Source organism: Antrostomus carolinensis, unplaced genomic scaffold (assembly GCF_000700745.2).
Source record: "Antrostomus carolinensis isolate BGI_N321 unplaced genomic scaffold, ASM70074v2 scaffold6260, whole genome shotgun sequence".
Classification (NCBI taxonomy): Eukaryota; Metazoa; Chordata; class Aves; order Caprimulgiformes; family Caprimulgidae; genus Antrostomus; species Antrostomus carolinensis.
In genome coordinates this window covers 26,360-50,480 of record NW_010288989.1, presented here as the reverse complement: position 1 = coordinate 50,480, position 24,121 = coordinate 26,360, and the positions used below count along the sequence as shown (strand labels likewise).

The 24,121-nt window shown below is 38.2% G+C and overlaps 1 protein-coding gene and 1 non-coding gene across 2 annotated transcripts in view; both read left to right on the top strand.

Annotated features, from left to right (window-relative positions):
• Nucleotides 1–24,121, top strand: part of CEP295 (centrosomal protein 295) — a gene marked incomplete at its 5' end in the record, with an annotated part of 42,008 nt that overhangs the window by 6,059 nt on the left and 11,828 nt on the right. The window contains 16 exon segments of the mRNA XM_029085048.1: nt 1,916–2,029; nt 3,947–4,087; nt 5,204–5,387; nt 7,186–7,377; nt 8,301–8,525; nt 9,607–9,713; nt 11,264–11,476; nt 12,290–12,387; nt 12,508–13,591; nt 14,580–14,751; nt 14,893–15,045; nt 16,606–16,671; nt 16,674–16,818; nt 17,551–17,561; nt 21,650–21,756; nt 23,242–23,380. Coding sequence (XP_028940881.1) covers nt 1,916–2,029; nt 3,947–4,087; nt 5,204–5,387; nt 7,186–7,377; nt 8,301–8,525; nt 9,607–9,713; nt 11,264–11,476; nt 12,290–12,387; nt 12,508–13,591; nt 14,580–14,751; nt 14,893–15,045; nt 16,606–16,671; nt 16,674–16,818; nt 17,551–17,561; nt 21,650–21,756; nt 23,242–23,380 — 3,151 coding nt within the window.
• On the top strand, nt 22,914–22,992 carry LOC114818590 (small nucleolar RNA U2-19). The gene has a single exon (XR_003766209.1). It is a non-coding gene; the product is annotated as a small nucleolar RNA U2-19 (small nucleolar RNA).

Genomic DNA, 24,121 nt, shown 5'->3' with positions numbered 1-24,121 from the left:
CTGAAAGTAACACGGTGTAGGTCAAGCAGTTGGTGTCTGGCTAATGAGGTTTAGGCATGGAACTTGTCTGTTTTCAGTGTCTACAAGTGTTTTGGTTAATGTTGATCTGTTATTTTTCCTTTTTCCTTTTTCCTTTTTCCTTTTTCCTTTTTCCTTTTTCCTTTTTCCTTTTTCCTTTTTCCTTTTTCCTTTTTCCTTTCTTTTCATTTCATGATACATTGCTGCTCCAGTTTTGACAGACTTTTGTATAGAATTATTTACTTTTTTGGGGGGAGAGGAAAAAAAAAAAAAGAGGGGAATTACAAATCTCTTGATGGAAGTGTGGGCAGATTCTGAAGCGGTTCTACCATGAGGTGTAATAATGTTACATGAGTGTTTTTTTTGTTGGGTTTTTTTTGGGTTTTTTTTTCAGCCTAAATTGCTGTTAACATTAATTGGAAAATTGCAGCCTCCAACATAGTTCTTACTTCACAGCTTTTGAATAAAATTCTGGAGATTTGGTTGATTAAATGTAATTGTTAATTACTGACTGGTTAGTTACACTTTTTGTTTTTAAATAATTTGGAAGACTGGAGTTTAATTATACCTTCTGAAAGTAACACGGTGTAGGTCAAGCAGTTGGTGTCTGGCTAATGAGGTTTAGGCATGGAACTTGTCTGTTTTCAGTGTCTACAAGTGTTTTGGTTAATGTTGATCTGTTACAATTACTATGATCTATTGACTAAGAAAGTTAGCAATTTTTAAACAGCATTATCATGTATCAACAGAAGTGAATTTCTTGATGGCATGCTTTTGTACATACTTTTTATTTTATTTTTTCCCTTTCTTGTTGGAATAACATTTGCTTAGAATCATAAAATAAGTTCCTGAAGTTCTGTTGGTAAAGCTAAAACTGGTTGCATGTCATAGGATTTTAATTTAGATACTTTACTTTCTACAATCTTCATGAAACAGCAAGTGATAATGCTGAAATTTTGTATGTCTCGTCTTACGTAGAACTGAGTTTAAGATACTCATGAGACTTAATGCTGCTTTTTGTGTATGTGCATTTGTTTACAGTCTTGTTAGTTTGAAACCATTTGGTCTGTGAAACTTGCTGGTTTAGTTAATGTGGGTAAGAATCTTTTTTTTTTTTTTTAGGAGAAAGTGTGGGGGAGAGGAAGCTGAGAGGAAATTAATGGAGGAGATATTAGAAGTACAGAGGCAGGTCCTACAGAATACTGAGTTATCTAACCTGGCTACCTCACTACTGAGAACATCAGGCTGAGCTAAAGAGGAGGGAGGGTCTAGTCACTCAGTGTTCAAACTCTTTTGGACAAGAGTTGAAATGTGGTAGTGTACGCAAAATTTATTTAAAAAATCAATACTTTGTGTTATATGAATAGACATTTTTCAGTGAAGTTATGGAAAATGCTCTTTTCTCTGGTCAACTAATAAATTGGATGTAATGGACTCTGAGTTTCATAAAGAAGGTCTGTACTTGTGAAGTGCTATTTTGCTGTAGGTTTGGTTGTCCTGCTTTGAGGTGAGTGTGGCAGCTGTTGTAAGTGGGGTTTGTATTAGTGCATTAAACTCAAGTGCTTTTAAATTAAGGTAACGCTTTTGAAATATGAGGGTAGAGCTCCCTGATGAATGTCAGTTTGTGTGGAGGAGTTTGCCTTAGGCTGTTAGATGTTCTCAGTTGTTAAGCCTTCTATATCTGCCTTGTGCTGATGAGATTTATTAGTTACCAAAGGTATGTAAAGTTTTGAACAGCAGTATTTTCAGGAGACAATTTGGAGGAGGTGACTTTCTTTTAATACTAATTTAAGTGTACAGATCACATATGTTTAGTTGCTTTGCTAGAGATTCTGCTGTCTTAGCAAAAAGGAAAGCCATCCTTATGAAAATTAAGATTCTGTACTTCTCTTCCTAGAATTTTGAAGTGAAAAAGACTCCTGCAGTGAAGCCCTACAGCGCTGACAAATTTTCTGTTACACGTTACCATATTTCCGAACCTTACGTGGACAGAGAAGTGGATGGAGAGCAGGTGATTAACTCCAAGTGTTTGTGATATGTCCTTCCATTTATTTTGTAGTGTCTGGATATCAGCAATTCAGTTTGCTAGAACTTGTTTAAAAACACAAACTTGCATATAGCAACTATTACACAACTTAATAATCAGAGTATTAAATGGGGAAACTTGCAAAGCCTGTTACGTGCTTGGTCAGTTGTGGGATTGCACCTGATGGTCCCACGTGAACAGCCCTCTGTAAGGAGGTGAGTTCACAAGACTGGCATGTTAGTAGAAGACCCAAGTCTTCTACTTTGTAGCTGATGCTAAATTAATAGTTGCAGTTGCCCTGCTTTTTTCTCTTCCCCTCTTTTAGCTATGTACTCTCAGTCTTTACCTCATATTTGTGTTCATCTGTTCATGCAGACAGTGGTTTCAGCTTGCCAAAAGGGCAGAAAGCTAATTTGGGAATCAGAACGATGAATAGATTTTGCCAAATGGGAAAGTTTACTCAAGTTTAAAGTATACTTGGACAAAGGGCAGAGTCAGGTCAAAAGAAGAGAAGGACCTCGCTCTCGTAAGGCCCCACCTGGAGTACTGCATCCAGTTCTGGAGCCTCCATCACAAGAGAGACATGGAGCAGCTAGAACAAGTCCAGAGAAGGGCCACCAGGATGATCCAAGGGCTGGAGCACCTCTCCTATGAGGACAGGCTGAGAGAGTTGGGGCTGTTGAGCCTGGAGAAGAGAAGGCTCCGGGGAGATCTTATAGCGGCCTTCCAGTACCTGAAGGGGGCCTACAAGAAAGCTGGGGAAGGACTTTTCATAAGGGCAGTTAATGACAAAACAAGGGGAAATGGGTTTAAGCTGAAAGAGGGGAGGTTTAGATTAGACATTAGGAAGAAGCTCTTCCCTGTGAGGGTGGTGAGACACTGGCACAGGTTGCCCAAGGAAGTTGTGGCTGCCCCCTCCCTGGAAGTGTTCAAGGCCAGGTTGGATGAGGCTTTGAGCAACCTGGTCTAGTGGAAGGTGTCCCTGCTGATGGCAGGGGGGTTGGAACTACATGATCTTTAAGGTCCCTTCCAACCCAAACCATTCTATGATTCTATGAAAAGTGAGAGATGGAGTAACAGCTTAGCTGTTAGAGGTGACTTTTGAATTAACATAATGCTATTGAAAAGTGAACCAAACAACAGTCTGGTTTGTTGGTGATGTGAGACCACAAATCTAAATTCCTGTTCTGGATCAGCCTCTTTTAGATGAGAAAAGCTCTCAATAAATTTGTTTCTGTTAATATTTTTTTCTTCAGTGCATTAATGAAATTTTTCATTTTTGAGGTTTTAGGTTTTCTTAACATTTGAAGAACTAGGCCTAAACAATAAGAGGAGATACTGTAGTTTGCTCAGCTTTGTAATGTAGAATTCCCAAATATTAGTCTTTGTAGCCTTGCTTATGTGCAATGATATTCTTTTTAATATAACTGTGTTAGTAAGATTTTTCCTTATTTAAGAATTGCAGATTGTTTCTAGTTTCCCAAATAGAATGAAAACCCTTCTGGATTTATTGGCCTTGTTTAAAACAAAACCATGAAGACAGAAGTAGTCAATCTAATATCGACTGTGTTATTCACGTTGCCTTGTATTGTAGGAAAAATAACCACTTTGCTATGAAAAATAAATCATACAAAATTATTGTCCCTACTACAGCTTGAAACTAGAACACTTGGATACCTACACTTATGGAATATATAAATATGCATAATTTTTTTTCAAAGGTAAAAAACTAGTTTGGTTCTGCTTGCGAACAAGAATTATAAACCTTCCAAGGTTTTCACATGGCATTGTATGCTTTTTTTTTTAAGTTATTTGCTGCAGAATTATTCATTTATTTATTGTTACATATGCTTTAAACTACCATAAAGAACTTAATGGACTAAACTAATGATTAACTGCCAGCCAGATGCTCGGGTAGCTGCTGCTGAAGAAGGGAAACGTTTGGAGGAATTACACAGAGAGGCAGAGAGGGAGAAAAGAGAGCAGCTTGAAAAGGCACATCTCCGAGGAAGTCATGCCTTGAAGAAGGTCCATTTGGCTCAGGTAGGCAAAGTAGTTGTGCCTGGCTTTAGTGTCAAAATGGCCAGTGTTAAGTAAGTTGTAGGTAGATGGCTAGTAAAGGAATTCTAGTCACAGGGGGAAGATGGATGGACTGAGTGGAGTTTTCAGAACGTGTTAAAAACCTGTCAAACTCTGTTTGCTTATTTGGCTGTCTGGAATGAGAGAGAATGAAGGCACACGGTTTAAGACCAATGTTTAGAAGAACATTCTTTAATCTTTGTTACCTTAGTGTTTGACCAGCTATTAATCAATTGGTAATAATCAAGATAAGCTCTTTTTAATAGGTGATGAGCTTTGCTTTACATATCAGCTTTAGCTAGAGTTGATTGTTCTGCATTTCAGGCAAAAGAGTTTATTATTAAGAAGGCAACATTTTTTTTTTTGAGAACATTTCAAAGTTTTTACTTAAAGACTGTGAAATACTGAAATTGTTTCCTTTAAGAAGTAAAAACTTCTTTCAGAGCATAACTCTAGGTACAAAGAGAGAAATTTGTTTTATTGTCTGTTACCTTCACAAGTATTGTTGGAAGCTAGAAATAGCAAAAGCTTCCTGTTTTTCAGTTGAGATATGATTTACCCTGGATGAGTAACCTGACTAAAATGGAGAACTGGATGTATTACTGATGCTCATCAAGTTAACAGGAAAAAAAAAAAAACAACAAACCAACCAAACTTCAAATAAAGCTTTTTTTAAAGTAACTTTCATGTATAACTGTAGTGTGCAAAGAGTATTTAGTTCACATCTTAGAGTAGCAATTGCTGAAGTACATACTGTCAACAGTAACTTGCCAAAGGAAGTACTGATTTATCTTACAAACCAGAAGATTTAATTCTTTTGAGGAAAGATGGCCTACAGGTGTACCATCTGATCCTGTATTGAACACTAGGTCTCCTAGGTAGTATTGATGACTTTTGTGTTTAAAGGACAGATACAGCCTTCTCCCAAGGAAGCACCTTCTCCCTAGAATAAAATTAACTTTAAACATGAAGGATTAACCGAACTTCATGGTAACTAAATGGAAGTATTTTGTCAGTCCTGACCTATAGCTGTCTGAATGTGAACACTAAATGTTTGTTATCCCTTCTTTGTACTCGAAGGACAGGGAAAGGCTACTGAAAGAACTTGAGCAAATGCAGAATATGGATCGGATGCGCAGAAGACAGATTGTAGCACAGATGCCACCTCAGCTTTTTCTGCCTGCATACAAACGCCTGGAAATAAAGGAAGAATGGCAGAGGGAACTGGAGTTTGCGTTTGAAGATATGTGCAGTGAAGGCAGGAGTAAGTAATTTGTTGGAGGTTGCTGATCTGGTAGCCCAGTACAGGGCCTGTTCCCAGGTCCAGCTGGTAGCAAGGCTGTGTGTGTATTCACATTAGGCACACACACAAGTGGGCGTTCAGTGCACACGCACACAGGCCAACACAGAAAACAGCACTTGCATTAAATGCAGTAGCACAAACGGTGCCATCCTGTTCACTGCTCTGGCTGATCAGGATGAAGGCCTGTTAGTGGGATATACATCTGTAGATATGGTGTGGATCCCTCCAGCAGTTGATCTTAGATGATCAAGTCTACCCAGTAGCTGTCCTCTGCATCCCAGGCCTCTACCTGTCACTCTGTGTATCCCCCAGTAACAGGTCTTAGACACCCAGTCTAACCAGTAATTCATCCTGGACTCTGTAGCCTTTGAGTTACCTCTCATGTCCACATTTGCACTGGTACGCTCAAATATGTGCTATGGGTCACTCGTAACTGGCTTTAGACACTCGCTCCACCTAGCAACTGGCCCTTGATCCTTAGTCTCCCCAGTTTCTGGCTCCTGGGCATGTGAACCCCCAGCTCCTGCCGTTCACCCCAGTTTGTTGCTACACAGACCCAGTTGGGGGTGTGAACATATGCACAGACATGCACATGCTGTGGATTGCTGTGATAAGTGATCTCAAATACTCAGTCTGCCCAGTAGCTGACCCTGGATCCTCTCGTCTCCGATTGTCTCTGAGATGAGCACACATATGCCAACATGTTTCTGAGTTGACCCTGAGACCCATGGTCTCCCCTGTAGCTGGCTTGGGTCTCCTGACCCCTCCACTAGCCAACTCATGGATCCCCTGGCCTGTCCAGTATCCAGCCCAGTCTTACGGCTGCTTGATACCTAGCTCCGAAGCCTCTCGTCATTCTTGCTGACTAGTCTGGCTTGTGAATTGCTAGCCACTACGTGCTGATACTCATACCCACATAATAAGCTCTCATTCTGGTCTCTGCAGTTGTTGGCAGCACTCTGGACACAGGTGCCCCAGTGACTTTTGGTCACCACTCCAGTTGCTGGCCTTTATATATCCATAGACACACATGCATACTAAACATAGGGTTCCTCACCCAGGAACACAGCTGGAGATGGAATTTAGTGAGAGGACAGGACAGACTGTCAGGCACAGAGCATGGCCAGACGAGTGTACTGACTGGCTCCTTTTATCCCACTGTTCTTGTATTTTTTTTTCCTCACGTGTTCCTCGTTAAACTAACTCGATCCTTTCCTTTCCCTGCCTTTGGTTCCTCCCCTAAATATCAAAAATAAGTGTACAATCCCAAGATGATCTTGCATGTGTCCCACACCCTTTGTAGGCAGTAACTCCCTCAGTCTGTAAGGTGATTGTGAGAAAACCCCTGTTCACTAGCCTAGGATTTCACACCTGCCCCCTGTGATCAGTCACTCTCTCCTGTGACAGCCCTGTGGGCAGCCAGGTCAGGGTGTGTCCTGGTGGAGTTACTGGGATCCTCCTGCCTGTAATTGTTCCTGTGTGGTGTTTTTGGTGTACAGATGAGCCTTTTAGCACATAAACTTTTATTTTGAAAGACATAGCATATTCTAGTGGAAAACCCTGTAGAATTTCTGAATTAATGGTTAAACAATTTTGAACCTTCTGCTTTTGGAAAAAAAAATAAATAGATTAAATCTGTTGTGAAACAAGCTGTTGGGTTTTGAACTTTTTAGGGGTTTGTATGATGAGCATAGCCTTGCAATGTTGTTTGCTTTTTATTCCAGTGGGTCGTTTTATGTGGTTGTGTTCTTTTAATTAGAAATGAAAGGAGACCTGATTTTGCAGTTTGAGCCACAACCTTTGCCATCCCCTTCTGATAGATCTCAAGATAATGATCTTGATATCTCTTTGGAGCAAGAATCTGCTTGTGACACTCAACCAGAATCTGCTTGTAATACCCAACAAGAATCAGAACAGATGACAGAAGAGGAGGTCCCCAGTGCATCAGAAAGTAAGGCTTTTAAAAACTTAAACTTTCTGGTTTTACAGTAGATGAGATTTAGATTAATATATCAAATAAATTAATATTAACTAAAATGTCTTAAGTATTAACATTATTTAATGTCTGTGAAGTATTTCAGTATCAAATGGTTTATGCTGTTTGTCATGGATGATAATACTCTAATGATTATGAAATTAAAATGTGACTTCTTTTTCTAATTTATTTCAGTTCATTAGTATAGTGAGAGTAATTTCTAATTGTTGTAAGAACTACACTGTTAGTAGCCATAATCATTCCTGTATAGTTAGTATAAATTATAGGATGGTGCTGGTGTACGAACTTAAATATTTTTCATTTTGTGTTTTGAAATATTTCAAAGTTAGAGCTCGACTTTGTAGGTCCTTAATGTTCAGGTTTGTGGTTGAGTTGCTCCATATTGTGAGTAGGCAGCAGTGTCTGTGTCTGTGTGTGTGGTATGTGCTGGATAATGTGCTGTGAACAAGAAGTGTGTTTGGACTTTGCTGCTTGGCCACACATTTCTGCCTCATCCTTCTGCTGACACAATCCATTTTTGATCTGTTAGGCATTATGTTGCCAGTGCTAATACAAAGGAGAGGGCAGGAATATATAGGTGGGTGGAGGGATAGTACTACTTATTTCTGCAGCAGTACAGTCTAGGAGTAGTCTGACACTGAAACACTACAACTAGCTTAGCCCTCCTCTTATAGCACGTAGAGACAAATTACTGCTTCTCTCTTGCAGGTAAAAGAAAATATTGTTAAGCTTTTAAAACTTGGTAATATACCTGAGCTATTGTCCATCTGTGTAAGCAATTTTAAAAAAACAAAGAAACAAACAACAAACTTCTTTTTGTTTTTATGATGTGAAGATATTCATTACCCAAAACTCTTAACAGTATATATTCTTTATAGATCATGAAGAAGCAAAAACTCAGCAGCCTCAGTCAAGACTTGCCTTAAAGAAATTGCTGAACAAGATTAGAAGCCAAAAGGAAGAGTGGACATCAAAAAGTGACAAAGAGATTCAAAGTGAAACCGAGACTATTGAATCAGGCACAATTGCTAGTGAAGAGAAACCATTAAGTAATTTAGAACTTAATTATGAGCAACAGAAAAACACAGTATGTGAAGCCAAAGGTATGTAATACCTACTTGCATCAAAATTTGTTGTGTAGGAGCAAAAAGACTCATAAGGGTGGACAGTAACAAAACTGTTTAATGAATTTTTAGTGGTGGTGTTTTTGTCTTGTTGCCAGAAAGTACAATTCTCCTATCTCACTCCACAGTGCGTGGAAAGATGTCCAAGATACCTTTGTATCTTTAAATCTTGCCAAATTGTTGTCACACTCGGTGTTGCCATGCTTTAATAGGTGTTTGCATCCAGGAGTAGAATTCTCAGTGCAAAATTGAGCATTGAAGTTCTCTACCTATTGAGCTGGAAAAGCCAGATACTTCAGAGATTCACAGCTAGAAGTGCACCAGACAAGCATGAGCTGATGTATATGAAATCATGGTGGTTTTTTTCTGCTTCTAGGCACCATTCTGAAAAGCCTTTTTGTAAAACTGGAATTTATAGCAATTAGATGTTCAGTTTTGTTTGGTATCCAGATAATTTTGGGGTTCCTTCCCATTTCTATCTTTTGTGCTCTTTTGGTTATTATAGTGCTGAAGTTGGTTAATTTGTATGCTAAGTGGGATTTCTGAAGTGATTAAGTTGTGGTGGGATGTGTGTTTTGGTTTGGGGTTTTTTTTGTTTGTTTGGTTGGGGTTTTTTTGCTTTCATAGGTTGCTTGTTTTTTAAAACAAGATTAAGTGATGTAGTTCAGTCGTGTACATGGATACACCAAATGATCATTTGCCCTGAAAGCGCCAGTTCTAGACCCTCTTTGTTCCAAGAAGTTAATGTGTGGCTTCTTATTCCTCGGGATGATCTTGCTATTAGGCCAAGTAGAAGCAATCTGCAGTCCCGTTGGACCTGGGCCATTAATGTATGGTCAAGAAAGACACATGAAGAAAGGTCACTAAAGTCTTAAATAATAGATAAAAATTATTTTCCAGTTTACAGAGTCAGGCAGGGTAGTGGGATGGAGACGGTTATCTTTTCAAGAGCAGCTTAGGCATTTTGTTTAGAGAGGTTGGGAAATTGTAAAGCAAAATGTAAAGAAGATACAAGGCTCTTTCTGACTGCATTTACAGCTCAATAACGTGTATATTTTAGACTCTGTGAAAATGTTGGAAAATATAGTTGCAGCTGAAAATTCAATTCTAATCCATCCTCAAGAACAAGCAGCTAAAATTAGAATGGAAGAGGAGAGACAAAAGTGGGTAAGTGTGTGTACTTATTCCTATCAGTTGTGGTGTTAAAAAAAATGATTTACAGAAGACATTAAAATGCTTTAGGTTCTACAGCAGCTGTAGACCCTTTCAACATGCTTGTAACAAACTTTTGCTCTAACATTCTCTATACTTAGCCTCTGTGTATTAACTTTTTTAAAATGACTAAGCTCTGTCTGGAATTTAGAACAGAGAAGAAAAACCCAGATTCTTAAAGTCTAACAAATGCTATAGGCAAGGGGTGCCACCCTGTGATTAAATGAGAATCCTACTTGTAGATTACTGTAGATTAATTCCTTTGCTTTGGGGACAGTGTAGTCAACAATACACAACTCTGAAAACTTTACTAACCCTGTGTACTAGCGTAGGAAGGTCTGTGGGATTGTGTTTAGAGTGACAGGAGAAGCTTACAAACCTTGAGTATTTTGGTTTGGTTTGTTTTTTGGGTTTTTTAATTAACTAGGAAACAAAAGCAGGAAGTATTTTGTGTCTATGGGAATGCATTTATTATATTTAGAAAATAATAACTTTGTGTATTATTTCTTTATATATATTGTGTACATGTTTCATTATATTTTCATTTTTGTTGTATCCTTAGAGACCTACCAGGTATTATGTGGAGGTTTATCAATTACAAAAAGTTTAATTTCAGGTCTTAGTGCAGCTTTAAATTGTACAGTTAATTCAGAAATTCAGGAAACAAAAAATGGACAAAATAGTAGTGTTTTAGGAAAAAATAAAATCAAAAAGAAAGCAGCAGATCCTCTGTGACAGTGTGGTTACTTTCTTTTCTTTAACATTCATGTTCTCCCACTTTGCACCTGCCCAGGTGCATATATTGTGATGCCCATATTAATTGTTCTCAGGTCTGGCTTTTTCTCGTGTTGCTCTTCCTGACATTCCCATTCAGACTGTCTCATTAAAAGCTGTTGTCCACTTCCACCTTTGCCAGTACTCTGAATATTTTCTTCACTTCCATTCTAAAAGTATGTATGCTCTTGCTGTGTATGGATCTAAGTGATTTGTAGCTGGTAGGTACGTGGAAAGAGAATAAAAATAAACAAACCACGTCAGAGATTTATGGAGTGCTCTGAAAGTGGTTATACATTAGCTGTTTCAGACGTTTTGTAAGGCTTGAATTAACATTTAAATGTGTTGAGCTCTTGATGGAAAGCTCTATAAAATGCAAAGTAGATTTCTGAATTCCATTTAAGGAAAGGACTTCTTTTGCAGTCTCTGGAAAATGATAATGTATCCTGAATGATTTGATTCTGATTGTATCCATTGTATTAATTTGAGAACAGATTATAGCGCAATAGTAAATGGATTCAGGGACTATTAGAAAAATCTAGCCAGTAAAACAAAATTATTATTGTAAACTTTGGAACTATTTTTAAAGGCCTCTTATAATTTGGAAATGCCTGTCACAAGCAATAAAATTTCTGCTGTAGGTTGGAACAAAGTTTTGAATGTGGTGTGTGTGAAGGGTCTTTGATTTTCATTCAGTTCTGGAGATTCACCCTCATTTTTCTTCTCAATAGAATGAGCAAATAGAGCAACAGAAACAGGAACAGCTGGCCTTGCTTAAACAAATTGAAGAAGAGAGAGCACGTTTGGAGGCTGATTTTCTGAAGATCCAAATGCAAACCTGTTTGGAAGAGGCTAAGAAAAAAAAAGAGGAGAAAGAGCAAGGTCAGCTGGTGCAGAGCCACAGCGTTCCTTCTGCAGATCAGCAGAACAAAGAGGAACATGAGGTGAAGAACTGTAGAAAATCATGTGTAGTCTTTTAATTATCCTTGTTATAAAAATCAAGAGCACCATTTACCAGTTTTAAATGGTATCAATCAAGACGATCAATCAATTTCTATTTCTTAAGCTATGAATCAGAAGTTTGTACATATAAAAGCTTCCTTTTTTCTAATGTAGAAGCCTGTATTTCACATGATATCACTGGACTTTGAATATTGGATTGTCTTTGCATGGTCCCAGCGACAGCATATCTGTTTAAGATACCTGGTAGTAAAATCAGATTAAAGTTATATAATGATTATGCATGTACACATACCCTTTTTCAAGAAGAAGAAAAAATCTTGGTGGAAAAAAAGGACAAAAAACTCCACCTCTATGTTTTGGTCTGTCTAAATCTCAAACATCTCCTTAAAGAGGAATTTATTGAGGATGTTGAAGGAAAGTAATCTTTTCTTAAAATCTTGAATCATTTGTGCAACCTGTACTGTTCTGAGAATCTGAGTGCCTTGAAAATGCAGCTCTGATGGATCATTCCTCCCTGAGTTTGCTATTGGGTACATTTACCTCTTTGAGCTAAGCTGCTGTAAGCACTGTTGGCTTTGACGGTGTATGCTTGACTTGCCAAGAGAGAGGAGCTGTAGGCCATCTGTTCCTGAAACTGCTTTAGCTTCATTGCCTCAGGCTGGAATCTCACAGACCTAAATCAGAGTGGCTTCTATAAACTTAAGAGAAAGAACATACAGTTTAAAAGTGATGCTTTAATGGCTTTCTGTGAGCTGTTTGTCTGTGTGCACTTAGAATTATTTTATTTTTATTAGACTGGAAATACTTCTGTATCAGAAACCAAGACTCCTAGAGAAGACAGCCATTTACAGGTGATTCGTAATTATCAACAACGCCTGCTACAGCAAAATAGGTGAGTTCCTTTATGAAATGGGAATCTGAGTTGCCTGTTTCAAAATAATTTGAATTACTTTGATTGTTAAAATTGATGTTTATCTTTGCACCACTCTGGAAAGATTTCTGTTCTGTTCAGGCTGCACAAACAGACCGTTGAAGAAGCTAGAAAGCATCTACAGGAGTATCAGAACAAATTGAAGCAAAGATATTTGTCTACTTCTGCAATGCCTCCGGGCTCTGTGTCAACAACATTCATTAGTTTAAAGCCTGTCTCAGAACCACTTCTACAGAGGCAAGGAGTGCCGCCAACACAATACCAGTCATCTGAACAAGCTCATGCACAAGAGTGTGCACGGTCGCTACCGGTGTTTTCAGGAACATCGCGTACATTGGAGAAAACATCTTCACGGAAGCATGAAGAGCAAAGCCGTAATGTTTGTCCTGGCAGACATACGCGGTTTTTAGAAGCATCGGAATTGAAGCGTGGAGAGTTTTGCTCGCCGTGTGGCTGTCCTTCACAGGAACAAGTGGGAATGTCGGAAACTTGCGGTAATCATGTCAGGGAACCATCTTGCTTCCAGTTACCATCAGGGTTAGTCATGAAAGATGTCACTGCAGCGAGAACACAACCTGAAGCGCGTGTGCAACACGTTAGATTTGTTTTGCCTGCAGAAGATTCCTCTAAGCCTTCAGAAACAGTGCACTTTAAAGAGTCATCTCAGAAGATGTCTAGCCATCAAACAGAGACAGAAGCTGGAGAAGAGCCTCCACTTAAGACACCCCTCTTGCCAGCAACAAAGGGATCTGATGTAGTTCAGTCAGCTTCAGTTGACTCTTTGGCATGTCAGCAGGGGTCTGCAGAGAGCGCTGTCAAAACAAGCCTTGAACAACCCCTTAATCTTTCTGAACCCATGACTTTATTTGATGAAGAATCTAAAGCCCAAGGTGTTGAGGAATTCTTGATATCAGAAACAGGAGATGCATCTTCGTTAAATTATTCTGGTATACTGAATTTAAGGGACAGAGTGTTGGCCTCATCAGAAAGCATCCAAGCTCAGCAAAAGTATTTGAAAGAATTGCAAGAGCAGCTGGATGCACAAAGAGAAGCTCTTCTTTCTAGACAGAAAATACAAGAACAACTACTTTTAGAGAGGCAAGATAAATTGAAGGAACAAATGCAGCGACAGCAAGAGGCTTTGAAAGAAATTCTGAGCAAGCAGGTAAGCTTTAAAAATGCTTTGCATGGTGAATCATCTAGTAGGTGATCAAACTTAAGAGTGAATGCTACCAATTAGCAAAGTATCCCATGGAGTGTTGATAGTTTTGGGTGATTTACCATAATGAAAATTGTAATTAGGACTTGTGATTTGTAATCAGTAGATCTTTTCTGTGAGCCCCAAGAGTGCCATTTTGTTGTAACAGAAATGTAACAGAAATAGCATGAACTTCTGTGCTTGGTCTCTGAACATAATGCCTGTTGAGTTAGTTATGTTGTCTGAAATATCTGCAGGTATAGTTCTCTTCAGCTCTAGAAATGCAGCTGTATGTGTAAAACAGCTCTTGTGTTAATGCTTAAGCAGTACCTCAAAGGATATTGTCAGCATTTTAAATAGATTATCTTTTCAAGTTTGTCTTTTTATGTGTACCCGTTAGGAAATTGGTTTGGCAGCTGCAATCTTGACTTGTAATTTTGCTTGTTTCTGAGTAACAGAAGAAAAAAAACAAGTTTATTTTTGAGTTTCTGAAGAAGCTCCTTCCCCCACCCTTTTTTCTTTTTTTCCCCAAACAGAACCCTTCTTAGACAAATACTGTTGCCTAGAGTCCCTGTCTCTTGCTTTTGCAGTCTCTAAACAGCTAAAATTCCTGAATTCAGGAGCTGAAAACTAAAAGCAGACTTTTCAGGAATTGTTCCTGTTAAAAATGCTAAGTATGCTGATATAATCAGCCTCATAACAGAGGCTTTGAAAATGTGAATAATTATGTTTTAACACATTAAGTTTCTAGAGCTAAATAAAATACCTATAGGTCCAAATGTTTTTGTAAGCTGAGCAAGTCTGTCCAGTATCTTGCATACTTGAACTACTTTATTAAAGTGCTCAATATTGTCCTGCTTGGAATACACACAAGAAAATGCTGGTTTGATGAATGAGTATAAATATAATATTATGTACTGTTGCTTCCCCCCCCGCTCCTCCACCGCTTTCTAAGGTGAGATATATCTGCACAAATGAAGAAATGACAGAGGCACAAAAGCCTGACTGGATTAATAGGACTGACTTTTTCCAAGTCTCAGAAAACTACCAGCAAGAGAATTGTGGCAGGAGTAAATTTCACGGAAGTAAAATGATTTCACAGTGCCTTGGTCCAGCTGAGCAAACTGGTAAGGATGTTTAGTATTTTTCATTATCATTTTTCTCATTTTGCAGCTGAGATGGAGTTCTCTTCCATCTCCCCAAGTTAATTTGCTTTTTATATATTTTTATATATATATGATTGCAACATGCAAAACTCTGTTTTACAGAACAGTCTGAGAAAATTCTGTGTAGAGAACAGAAATGGAGATCTTCGAAACCCCCTGTGGTAAAAGTCAAGTTAGGGCTTGATTTGGAGCAACATGAACTTAGTGTTATACCAGAGGTAGACACACCAAAGAGCTGCAACATTTCTTTTGCAGGTAAAGTATATATATGTATATATGGATATAAAATATATAATAAATGCTGCTGTTCCTGAGAAATACAGATTGGAGGAAATTAATATTTTCTGAAGATTCTTTAAGATGATTGATAATGAAATAATAGCTGATACTGTTGCCTTTTTTAAGGTATGATTTATATACTAGCAAAGTGAGTTATAGCTGAGAAAAGCTTATCCTGTCATTAGCTGTTGGGAAAAACATAATCAAAACAGTTTCACCAAGAAAGTAAATTCCACTGTAATTCCATGACTAAAGTTCCCTGTTCATTTTTCTGTTGCACAGGGTCTGTGTTAATACACAATTGTACAATAATTGTAAAGAGAACCATCAGAGTTGATGGATGGTGTTTAAAGGTTTAGCTTTTGAGCATACCAAGAAAATGAGTATGAAATCTTTTAAATAAGGAGTTAGTATCAAGTTTCTACAGAAATTTTGATACAATCTTTTTAGGTTTTATTTCAGTTTACAAAACAATAAAAATTTCAAAGAGCAACTACGCAAAGCAATTATCATTTTCTAAGTATGTTAGTTACAGTCTGCATGCAATGCTTTGCAATTCTCTGTAGGGAACTTTAATTAACAGGTACAACAAACTGATGTCTTCTAAATGTAAACTTTGTTTTTTTTAAATGCTCTTCATAACTAAAATTTAATGCATATTTTACAAAAGTTTTAATATTGTGCCAGTGTTTTTGAAAGGGCTAAGCAGAACAATCAGAGAAATTACAGGCCTGTCAGGCTGGCATTCATTGTGAGCAAGGTAATGAAGCAGCTGATATGGGACACTTTAATTAAAGAAAAGTAATTAATGCTAGTAAGGATCAGTTTATACAGAATGATTTTTGTTGGACCAATTTGGAATCTTGATTAGACAAGTTTTATTGGTGAAGGTTTTGCTTGAAGAATATATTTATATTTTCAAAAGCACTTGGCTTAGTCTTACACATCTTAAAAAAAAAAAAATCAAAATACAAAGTTTTCTGAAATATTATCCACTGGAGTTTTAGAGTAGGGAATACTCATTTGCTGCGTAATCCCATTGTGATCCACAGGTGACTTACTCCTCTATTGTCTAACCATTGGTCATGGTAGGTAGTAAAAAGCTGAAGATTTTTTTTATTGGATTGAGTAGCCAAAAAAGGCTGTTGTGTGAAGCAGGTTGTGAAGAAAATAAATCTTTTAAGCCAGAGCAGAGCAGTTATATTGCCTCTGGATTTGGAAAAATTAATTAAAGTTTTGTTGAATTTGGTATGTGGAAAAACTTGTTTGAAATTTTTTTGAAGAAATATTTTATTTGAGTTAGGAGCTATTTTTTGAGAAGTCTATGACCTGTATAATCTTTTAACCTGTATAATCCATAGGCTGAGTAATGCAAAGGTTTTCACTGACCTGATATGGCTCCCTTTGTTAAAATGGAGCACTGAACAAATTCAGCAGGTTACTTCTGTAGAATAGAACGTGCATCTTAATGTTTTTCATGAAGTGCAGGACACTGCATTTCTGTACCAAAACTGTTTCAGAATGTTTTAAATTCAGATAAAACAGATTCTCTTGGTGGAGAATCTTCTCCGATTTCGACTGTTGGGGAGTATGTGTATGTGAACCCTACAGTCACGCTCTTCATGAAGAAGGCAGGTTACCTTCGAGCATAGCAAACTACAAGGAACAAATCTCTAATGGAAGTCCAAGGCAAAATAAACAGTCAAGTAGGTTATTACAAGAGGTGCTGATGGTGACTGCTGAAAATTCATGATTCAGGTGAGGAAATCCTCTTCCTTCAGGGCGTTAAATACATCTTCATGAGCAATACAGCTATGTAGTATGCACCTCCTGGTTTTGCTGGGAGTTTCACTGCTGCCCCAAATCTTAAGATAACTTTTGATTTAGTTTGTGTTGAGACATCCTTTTCAATTCAATCAAGGTTTAATAGGAACTAAAGCTGTTTTGAATAAGTACCTATAAGCTCATTTTTTTTTCAACTGCTTCCTTTAATTTTCAGAATACTCTTTTTGAAATATGCCTATATTTAAACCTAAGTTATCACTAAAGAATCCTGCCTGTGTTAACAATATTAGAAGAAAAGGCTTGTATTTTTCTGAGTAAGTTGTAGGAACATTGCTAGATCAGCCATTACCAAGTTAATATAAAATATCCTAGTGTAGTATCTCTTTACATCAGTGAGCATTATGTATGAACAGTGCAATGGTGTATGTAAGAGGATTAGAAAACTTATTGTGAACATCTATATTTATTAAAAAAAAAAAGGGGGCAAAGCTTTCTGTGATCATGTATTTATGAGGATTGTCCTTTTGAGCAGTTCAGCTACCAAAACTGTCAACAGTATGTTTGTAATTTGAAGACTGTGAAGCACTCTGTCATGCTTTTGGTAACTAGTGCAGTATCTTCAGCAAGAAAATCTACAGTCTGTGGTAAATATAAAATTTCTGAAGGGGAAATTTAAGGTGAAGTAAAAATTCTTACTTACGATAGATGTGGCCTCACCAGGGCAGAGGGGAAGGAGAACTTCTCTCGACCTACTAACCACACCCCTTCTAATGCACCCCAGGATGCCATTGGCCTTCCTGGCCACAAGGGCACAGTGCTGGCTCGTGGTCATCCTGCTGTCCACCAGGACTCCCAGATCCCTTTCCCCTTCACTGCTCTCCAACAGGTCTGTCCCCAAAACCGATCAGCTGGTTGATGGCCAGAGAGGACAGGTAACTGTTAGAGTGATGTTGCAGTAAGTGCCACCAGTGAGACTAAGGTTTGGATTGCTTTCTCTTGCCATGCCACTGATGTATGACAAGATGAGTTAGGAACTTTGGACACTTGTTATTTCTTCTCAATCCAGTTTGGTTAAAATGATGATTAAGGGGCTGGAACGTCTTTCTTATGGGGTTAGACTGAGAGAGGTGGGTCTGTTTAGCCTGGAGAAGAGAAGACTGAGAGGGGACCTTATCAATGTTTATAAATACCTAAAGGGTGGGTGTCAAGAGAATGGGGCCGGATTGTTTTCAGTGGTGGCCAGCGATAGGACAAGGGGCAATGGGCACAAACTGGAACACAGGAGGATCCACTTAAACATGAGGAAAAACTTCTTTACTGTGAGGGTGCCAGAGCCCTGGGACAGGCTGCCCAGAGAGGGTGTGGAGTCTCCATCTCTGGAGATGTTCAAAACCCACCTGGACGCTTTCCTGTGCAACCTGGTCTGGGGAACCTGCTTTGGCAGGGGGCTTGGACTAGATGATCTCCAGAGGTCCCTTCCACCATTCTGTGATTCTGTGAAAATGGGCTAATAGAATGCAAATTCTTAGTATGGAATTGCAGAGTAACCCTACAGAGGAGACAGGCAGTTTGATGGCATAAACCTCATTTCCTTAGGAAGTCAGCCTGAAAATAATGACTAGATTTGACACATACATCTCTTTGACAGTTCTCCTTCATTACATATCAACGGGCTTTTCCCTCTTTATTCATCTTCATCTTTTAACAGTCCCCTTGAGCAGTGTTCCAGATGTGATTATCTTCAAGTATTGCTACCCTATACAGAGATGTTATTCCAAGCATGATTATTTTCTGTGTGATCCAAGCTAACCTAAGATTTCAATTTATTTTCAGTAATCCCAAATATTTGTCCATAATTCGTTATTGTGACAGACTGTCTTACCCATCATCAATTTAGCCAGTCTAGCATGGAGTACAACTTTTTTCTTTGTCTGTGTAGTTGAATTCTAACCAATCCCTGTTTTTATATTGTCTTCACTGAGCAGTTTGTTAGTCAGTCTTTTGTCTTTCCAGTTGCACCTTAAATTAATTGCTGCTATTCTACTGCAGTTTCTGTTGGGGGGGGAAATGCATTCTGGATATTACAGCCGCAGTTTTTAAACAAATTCTTTGTCACAGTGTGGTGACTAGGAGATTAAAACATGAAAGTCCCATGTCAATGTCGGGAAGCTGTGAGGAAGAAGAGCCTTGCACTATTATTTTGAAGGGAGGAGAAGAGAATAAAAAACTCTTTTGAGTCACCAAATACAGTTTTTTAAGGATATTAATGTAATAAAGTTATGAGATATGAGCCTGTTGTATTTTTAATTAAATAATTTGGTTCATAGCATAAAATTGCTACTGTTCATCCCTTGTCTTAATATCACAAGAACAATGCAGGTTATTGCAGTATAATAATGAAGCATTTGTAGCATAGCTCTTCATAGAATTTATATACAAGAGAGTATTAAATGCTTGCATCTCATCTCATATATATCCTAAATTACTACCTGTCGTGCAGATATCCTTTAGAAGATAACATCATTTCTTGAAGAAATATATCTAATCTTGATGTAAAGGTATCAGGAAATTGAGAATTCTTTGGTAGCTTCTTCCAGCATTTCATTTTTTATCAAATTATAAAATAAATGGTCTGTTTCCAGTTTCTGGATGTCTGACAGCCATTTCTAGCCACTGCTTCTTGTTATTACTTTCTTTTAGAAATCTTTTGTACTGTGTGGTTTTTCTGCTATGAACATACTTCAGTACCAAGAGATTATATGATTTCAGTTCTCATGCTGATTCAGGGAATTTTCTCCAGGGCCTTGCTCATTTTCAGGACCCTCTGTCTCCTGTATTCCGCTCCAAAGACGAGCAGACTTCTGCAGTGTATCTAGAGTCAGTTGCACTACTGCCACGTCCAACCAAGGAGCTTGTTGCCACCTTGTTCTACTCAAACCTTAAAAGTTACCTTTCCTGTAAACCTGAGGAGCTTTGTCACGTATTGTAGGAAAGGGATCAGAAACCAGTGTTCTGTACTCTGATTTATAATTCTGTCTATATTGGAGCAGTGTTGTTTAACAGACCCAGCTTTGCAGGAGGTTGAGGTAATTTTTACCATTGCACTGCTACTGCATTGTTGTTCCTCTAGAACATTCTGCAGTTCTAATTGTTCTTCCACTCTTCATATTATTTGCAAATTCTATTGCCAATGGCTCTGTTTGGTTACAGATCAAAATGTCATAAATGATCAGGAACAAGCCTGCTAGAAGTTTCTGGAGAATTTGTGAGTGTGACGAGAAAAAAAAGCTGTTTGAGAATTTCTTTACCCTTTATTTTGAGATCAGTCAGTTAGCATCTAATGTAATAACATAATAAAGGAATTCAGAATAGGCTAACTTCTCTTTTAGTGCAAATAATTGTATTTTAGATGTATTTCCTCTCGTGTCTTGCACTTTCTTCTGGAAGAGTACTGGATGATAGTGACTAGAGGAAACCTTATTTTTTTCCCTGAAATGACTTTCAAAATGTTTCAAATTGTTTGAGATACATAAATATCACATCATATAGATACTTCACTAGTGTCACCTCACAGAGGAAACCTCCCCCCCTTTTTGTATAGTGGGAAAAATGGAACAACTGGACTCCAGCTTCCAGTAAGAAACCGAGTTTCAGTTTACACAAGTTATAAACTAGTGTTAGGATTCACAAAATGTTGTAAGATCTGCCTATGAATAGAGCCTCAGAAATGCTGGGGATTTGAAATGTCTCAGTCACTAGCAGCCCTTGTAGAATTGAGAGAAATTATAGAACCATAGAATGGTTTGGGTTGGAAGGAACCTTTAAAGACCATCCAGTTCCAACCTCACTGCCATGAGCAGGGACACCTTCCACAAGACCAGGTTGCCCAAAGCCTCATCCAACCTGGCCCTGAATACTTCCAGGGAGGGGGCATCTACAACTTCTCTGGGCAACCTGTTCCAGTGTCTCACCACCCTCACAGTGAAGAATTTCTTCCTGATATCTCATCTAAATCTGCCCTCTCCCAGTTTATAACCATTGCCGATACAACATACCTTCTTCACTACATTGCTCAAAACATACATATTTCACTTCTGCTGTTTAATTTCAGTTTGATATTTAGCACTTCTTTCTTGAAAATTATTACTGGAAATAAGAACACTGATTTGAGAGTTGTTTGTTGGCAATTAATTTACAATCTTAAAAGAATTATCAAACTTTGAAGGTTCTTGTCAGCACTGAAGACAGAAATAGCATTTTTCTGATGCTGCTTTGGTGCTTCTTTTGCACAGATACTGATCTTCATTATTTTTGTGTGTAAGAGCGTTATGGGAAGGATGATTCAGTTCCATGGTAGTAGTTGTGCTATAGTTAAGTAGTTCAGTGTTTCTGATTTCTCTGATCTATGTGGAATGTCTGCTTTTCTTTGTAATCACTGTAAAGGTAGAGGGCAGAAGATTCCCCCCACTTCAATTAATGATAGTGGTAACATTAGCAAAGCCTTGTTTCATTCTGCAAAGCAGTCAGGCTAGTTAGGAATTTTAGGAAGGCTGGTCAAGGAGATCCACTGGTTGCCAGTTAAATTGGTGGTACAGTGGAGCAGAAAGTATATTGTAGGTGAGAAGAAAGAGGTAAGGATGGGCAAAATCAGTGCCCTAGTAAGTGAGGACTGCAACTAACAGCGAGGACTGCAGCAGTAGAATGTCACTGCCATCTGGTGTTCAGAGAAAATTGCTAACCACAAACCTGAACTTTGCTTCCTGTTCCTTATCACTTCTATTACATTTGTGTTCAGGCCGGTCCCAGGATCCTCAAGTGGCTCCAGATTCACCAGTTCTTGCTGCTGAAATTGGAGAGGGAGTTACAGCACGTTCTGGACCATCATTCAGACTTGATAATACGGTTGGTGATCTCAAAATAACAATGCAAAATACCGTACTCTGTTTTGTGATGAAATCTTTCTGCCTATGGAGGGCCTAAGTCTGGGTGTGATATTCTAGATGCAGCAGTATAACAAGCACCAGGTGAAGAGAGGTAGTCACTGTGATGGATCTACTGGCTATATTCCTGTTCGTACAGCACAGGTTGCTGTTGCCTCTCCTTGCTGCCAGGATACACCATGTGCTTACTCTCAGCTCGCTGTCTGATGAGACACCTGCATCCTTTTTCACAGGGCTGTTCCCCAGGCAGGCTCCAGTTTGAACTGGTACACGGGGTTCTTCCCAGGTGCTGGACTTGGCATTTGCTCTTGCTAAGTTTCATAACATTGCTGTAGGGCCACCCTAGATGTCAGCCCTGACATTTACTGTATCAGTTGGTGCTCCCAGCTTGGTGTTACCCACAACCTTGTTAAGAGTATGGTGTCACCTCCGCTGGGTCATTGCCAAAGGTGTTAAAGAGGTCCTATGGCAGAGCCCTGTGGTACTCAGCTTTCTCCCCACCTCCAGACAAAGTGTAACCCCTTAATCGCTGTCCTCTGAGCCTGATTATCCAGCCAGTTTTTTACCCATCTTGTTGTCCATCCATCCAAGAATGTTGTGAGAGACAGTGTCAAAAGCCTTGCCAAACTCAACACCAACCATATCCCCTGCTTTTTCCTCAAAGATCCCATCGTTTTGTCAGGAGATAAAAAAAGTATTTTAAAAAATGCTGTGTATAACATATGTAATATGTGTATGTAATATTACTTTTAAATAGCTGTATGATAAATATATAAGGTAGTATGTAATGAAAAATATAGGGGAAGGGGTTCTTAGATTTTTGTCTTCTATTTTTTAGTGCACATCTTAAATCAGAGTTTAGGAAGAAATGTTCACATCTGATTCTTCAGAATTTGGAAGTACAAGAACCCCTGTATTCTGTTTTGTGACTTTGTAGAGCTTACCTCAAAACTAAAATCTTAGAACATTTTGTATATTTTTTTTATTAATTTAATATAATTAATTTTTAAGTTAGTCTTCTATATGCAAAAATACTTAGTCTTGCAAGTACTTGTAAAATTCAAGAATTTTTAATGTATTGCATGATGTTCCTCTGAGATCTACAATTCTAGTTAAGTGGGTCTGTGATGAGAAATAGCCAAATCTGACCACCAGAAGATCATCTTCCAGGTGTCATGATTTGTATGCGGTTCTGAGAGGCTTTCTGATACTGTGTGCGTGGGTGTGTGTGCGTGTTGTGTGTGGAGGGAGGGGGCTGTTGGGGCGTGGTGTGTCTGGGACATTGGGTGTGAATGTTCTGTACTGAGCAATGATGAACCTGTGTTTGCCTGACTGTGCAAAACATGAAGGCTTCTACACTTGACCTGAGCTCAGAATAAGATGTGTAGTTTTAAAGCTTGAATTACAGACATCTGAATACATGGTAATGGGTGTTATTTCACCCTAGGAAGTACTTTCTAAAGTCGTATCCATGGACTTGGGTTCTGAGGCTTTCATGCAAGGAAAACCCTGTGACTTATCTTCAACAATTTCCACTGGAAGCATTTTAACTAATGAAACATTGGATGTAAGGCCTGTTGACACTGGTAAGTGTTTGGGTTTTGTTGTTCTTGTAAAAGTAAAATTGTGTATTCTCTGTATTTTATAATAGAATGGGTCTAACTCACTGGACAAGTTCCTCTGAAACAGACTAATATGGAACTTCACTTAACAATGATTAATATGTCTTAGAGTTGAATGTAACTAGAATGTTTCATTATGTGCTCATGGTTTTTTTACTTTTATAATAATTTAACCTTGTAACACATCTGCTTTGGCAAAGGATATTTTGATATGTTAGTAAGCAAGTAACAACAGCAGTTTTCAAGTGGCAAAATTTAAAAAAGCACCTGATCCCCCACCTGATACAAAAGCTTTCTCATCGATAACTATCATAGATTGTTACAGAGCTATGACTGTTGTCTTGCTGCCAAGAAAATTGTTCCAGTATCTGCTTGTCATAGTAGTAATTTAATCTTAATAACTTATTTGTGAAAATGTAATTCAATGCCATATTGTCTTCTAATAGTTTTCTGGGAAATACATATTCATATTCTTTTTTACTTGCAGTTTGCCTCTTGATATTGTCAGTTTTTCATGAGATTAAAAATATTTCCTTTATAATAAATATATGGTTGGTCCTCTATATCCTGACATTGTCACTTGTGAACATGGGAAGTGAGTTTAAAGTGATTAGATAGTGACCTGTGGATTTATTTACTTTAAGGCTTAACATTGTGTAAATCTGCCACATATCTGATCTCATAACAACGTATGCTTATATGAGT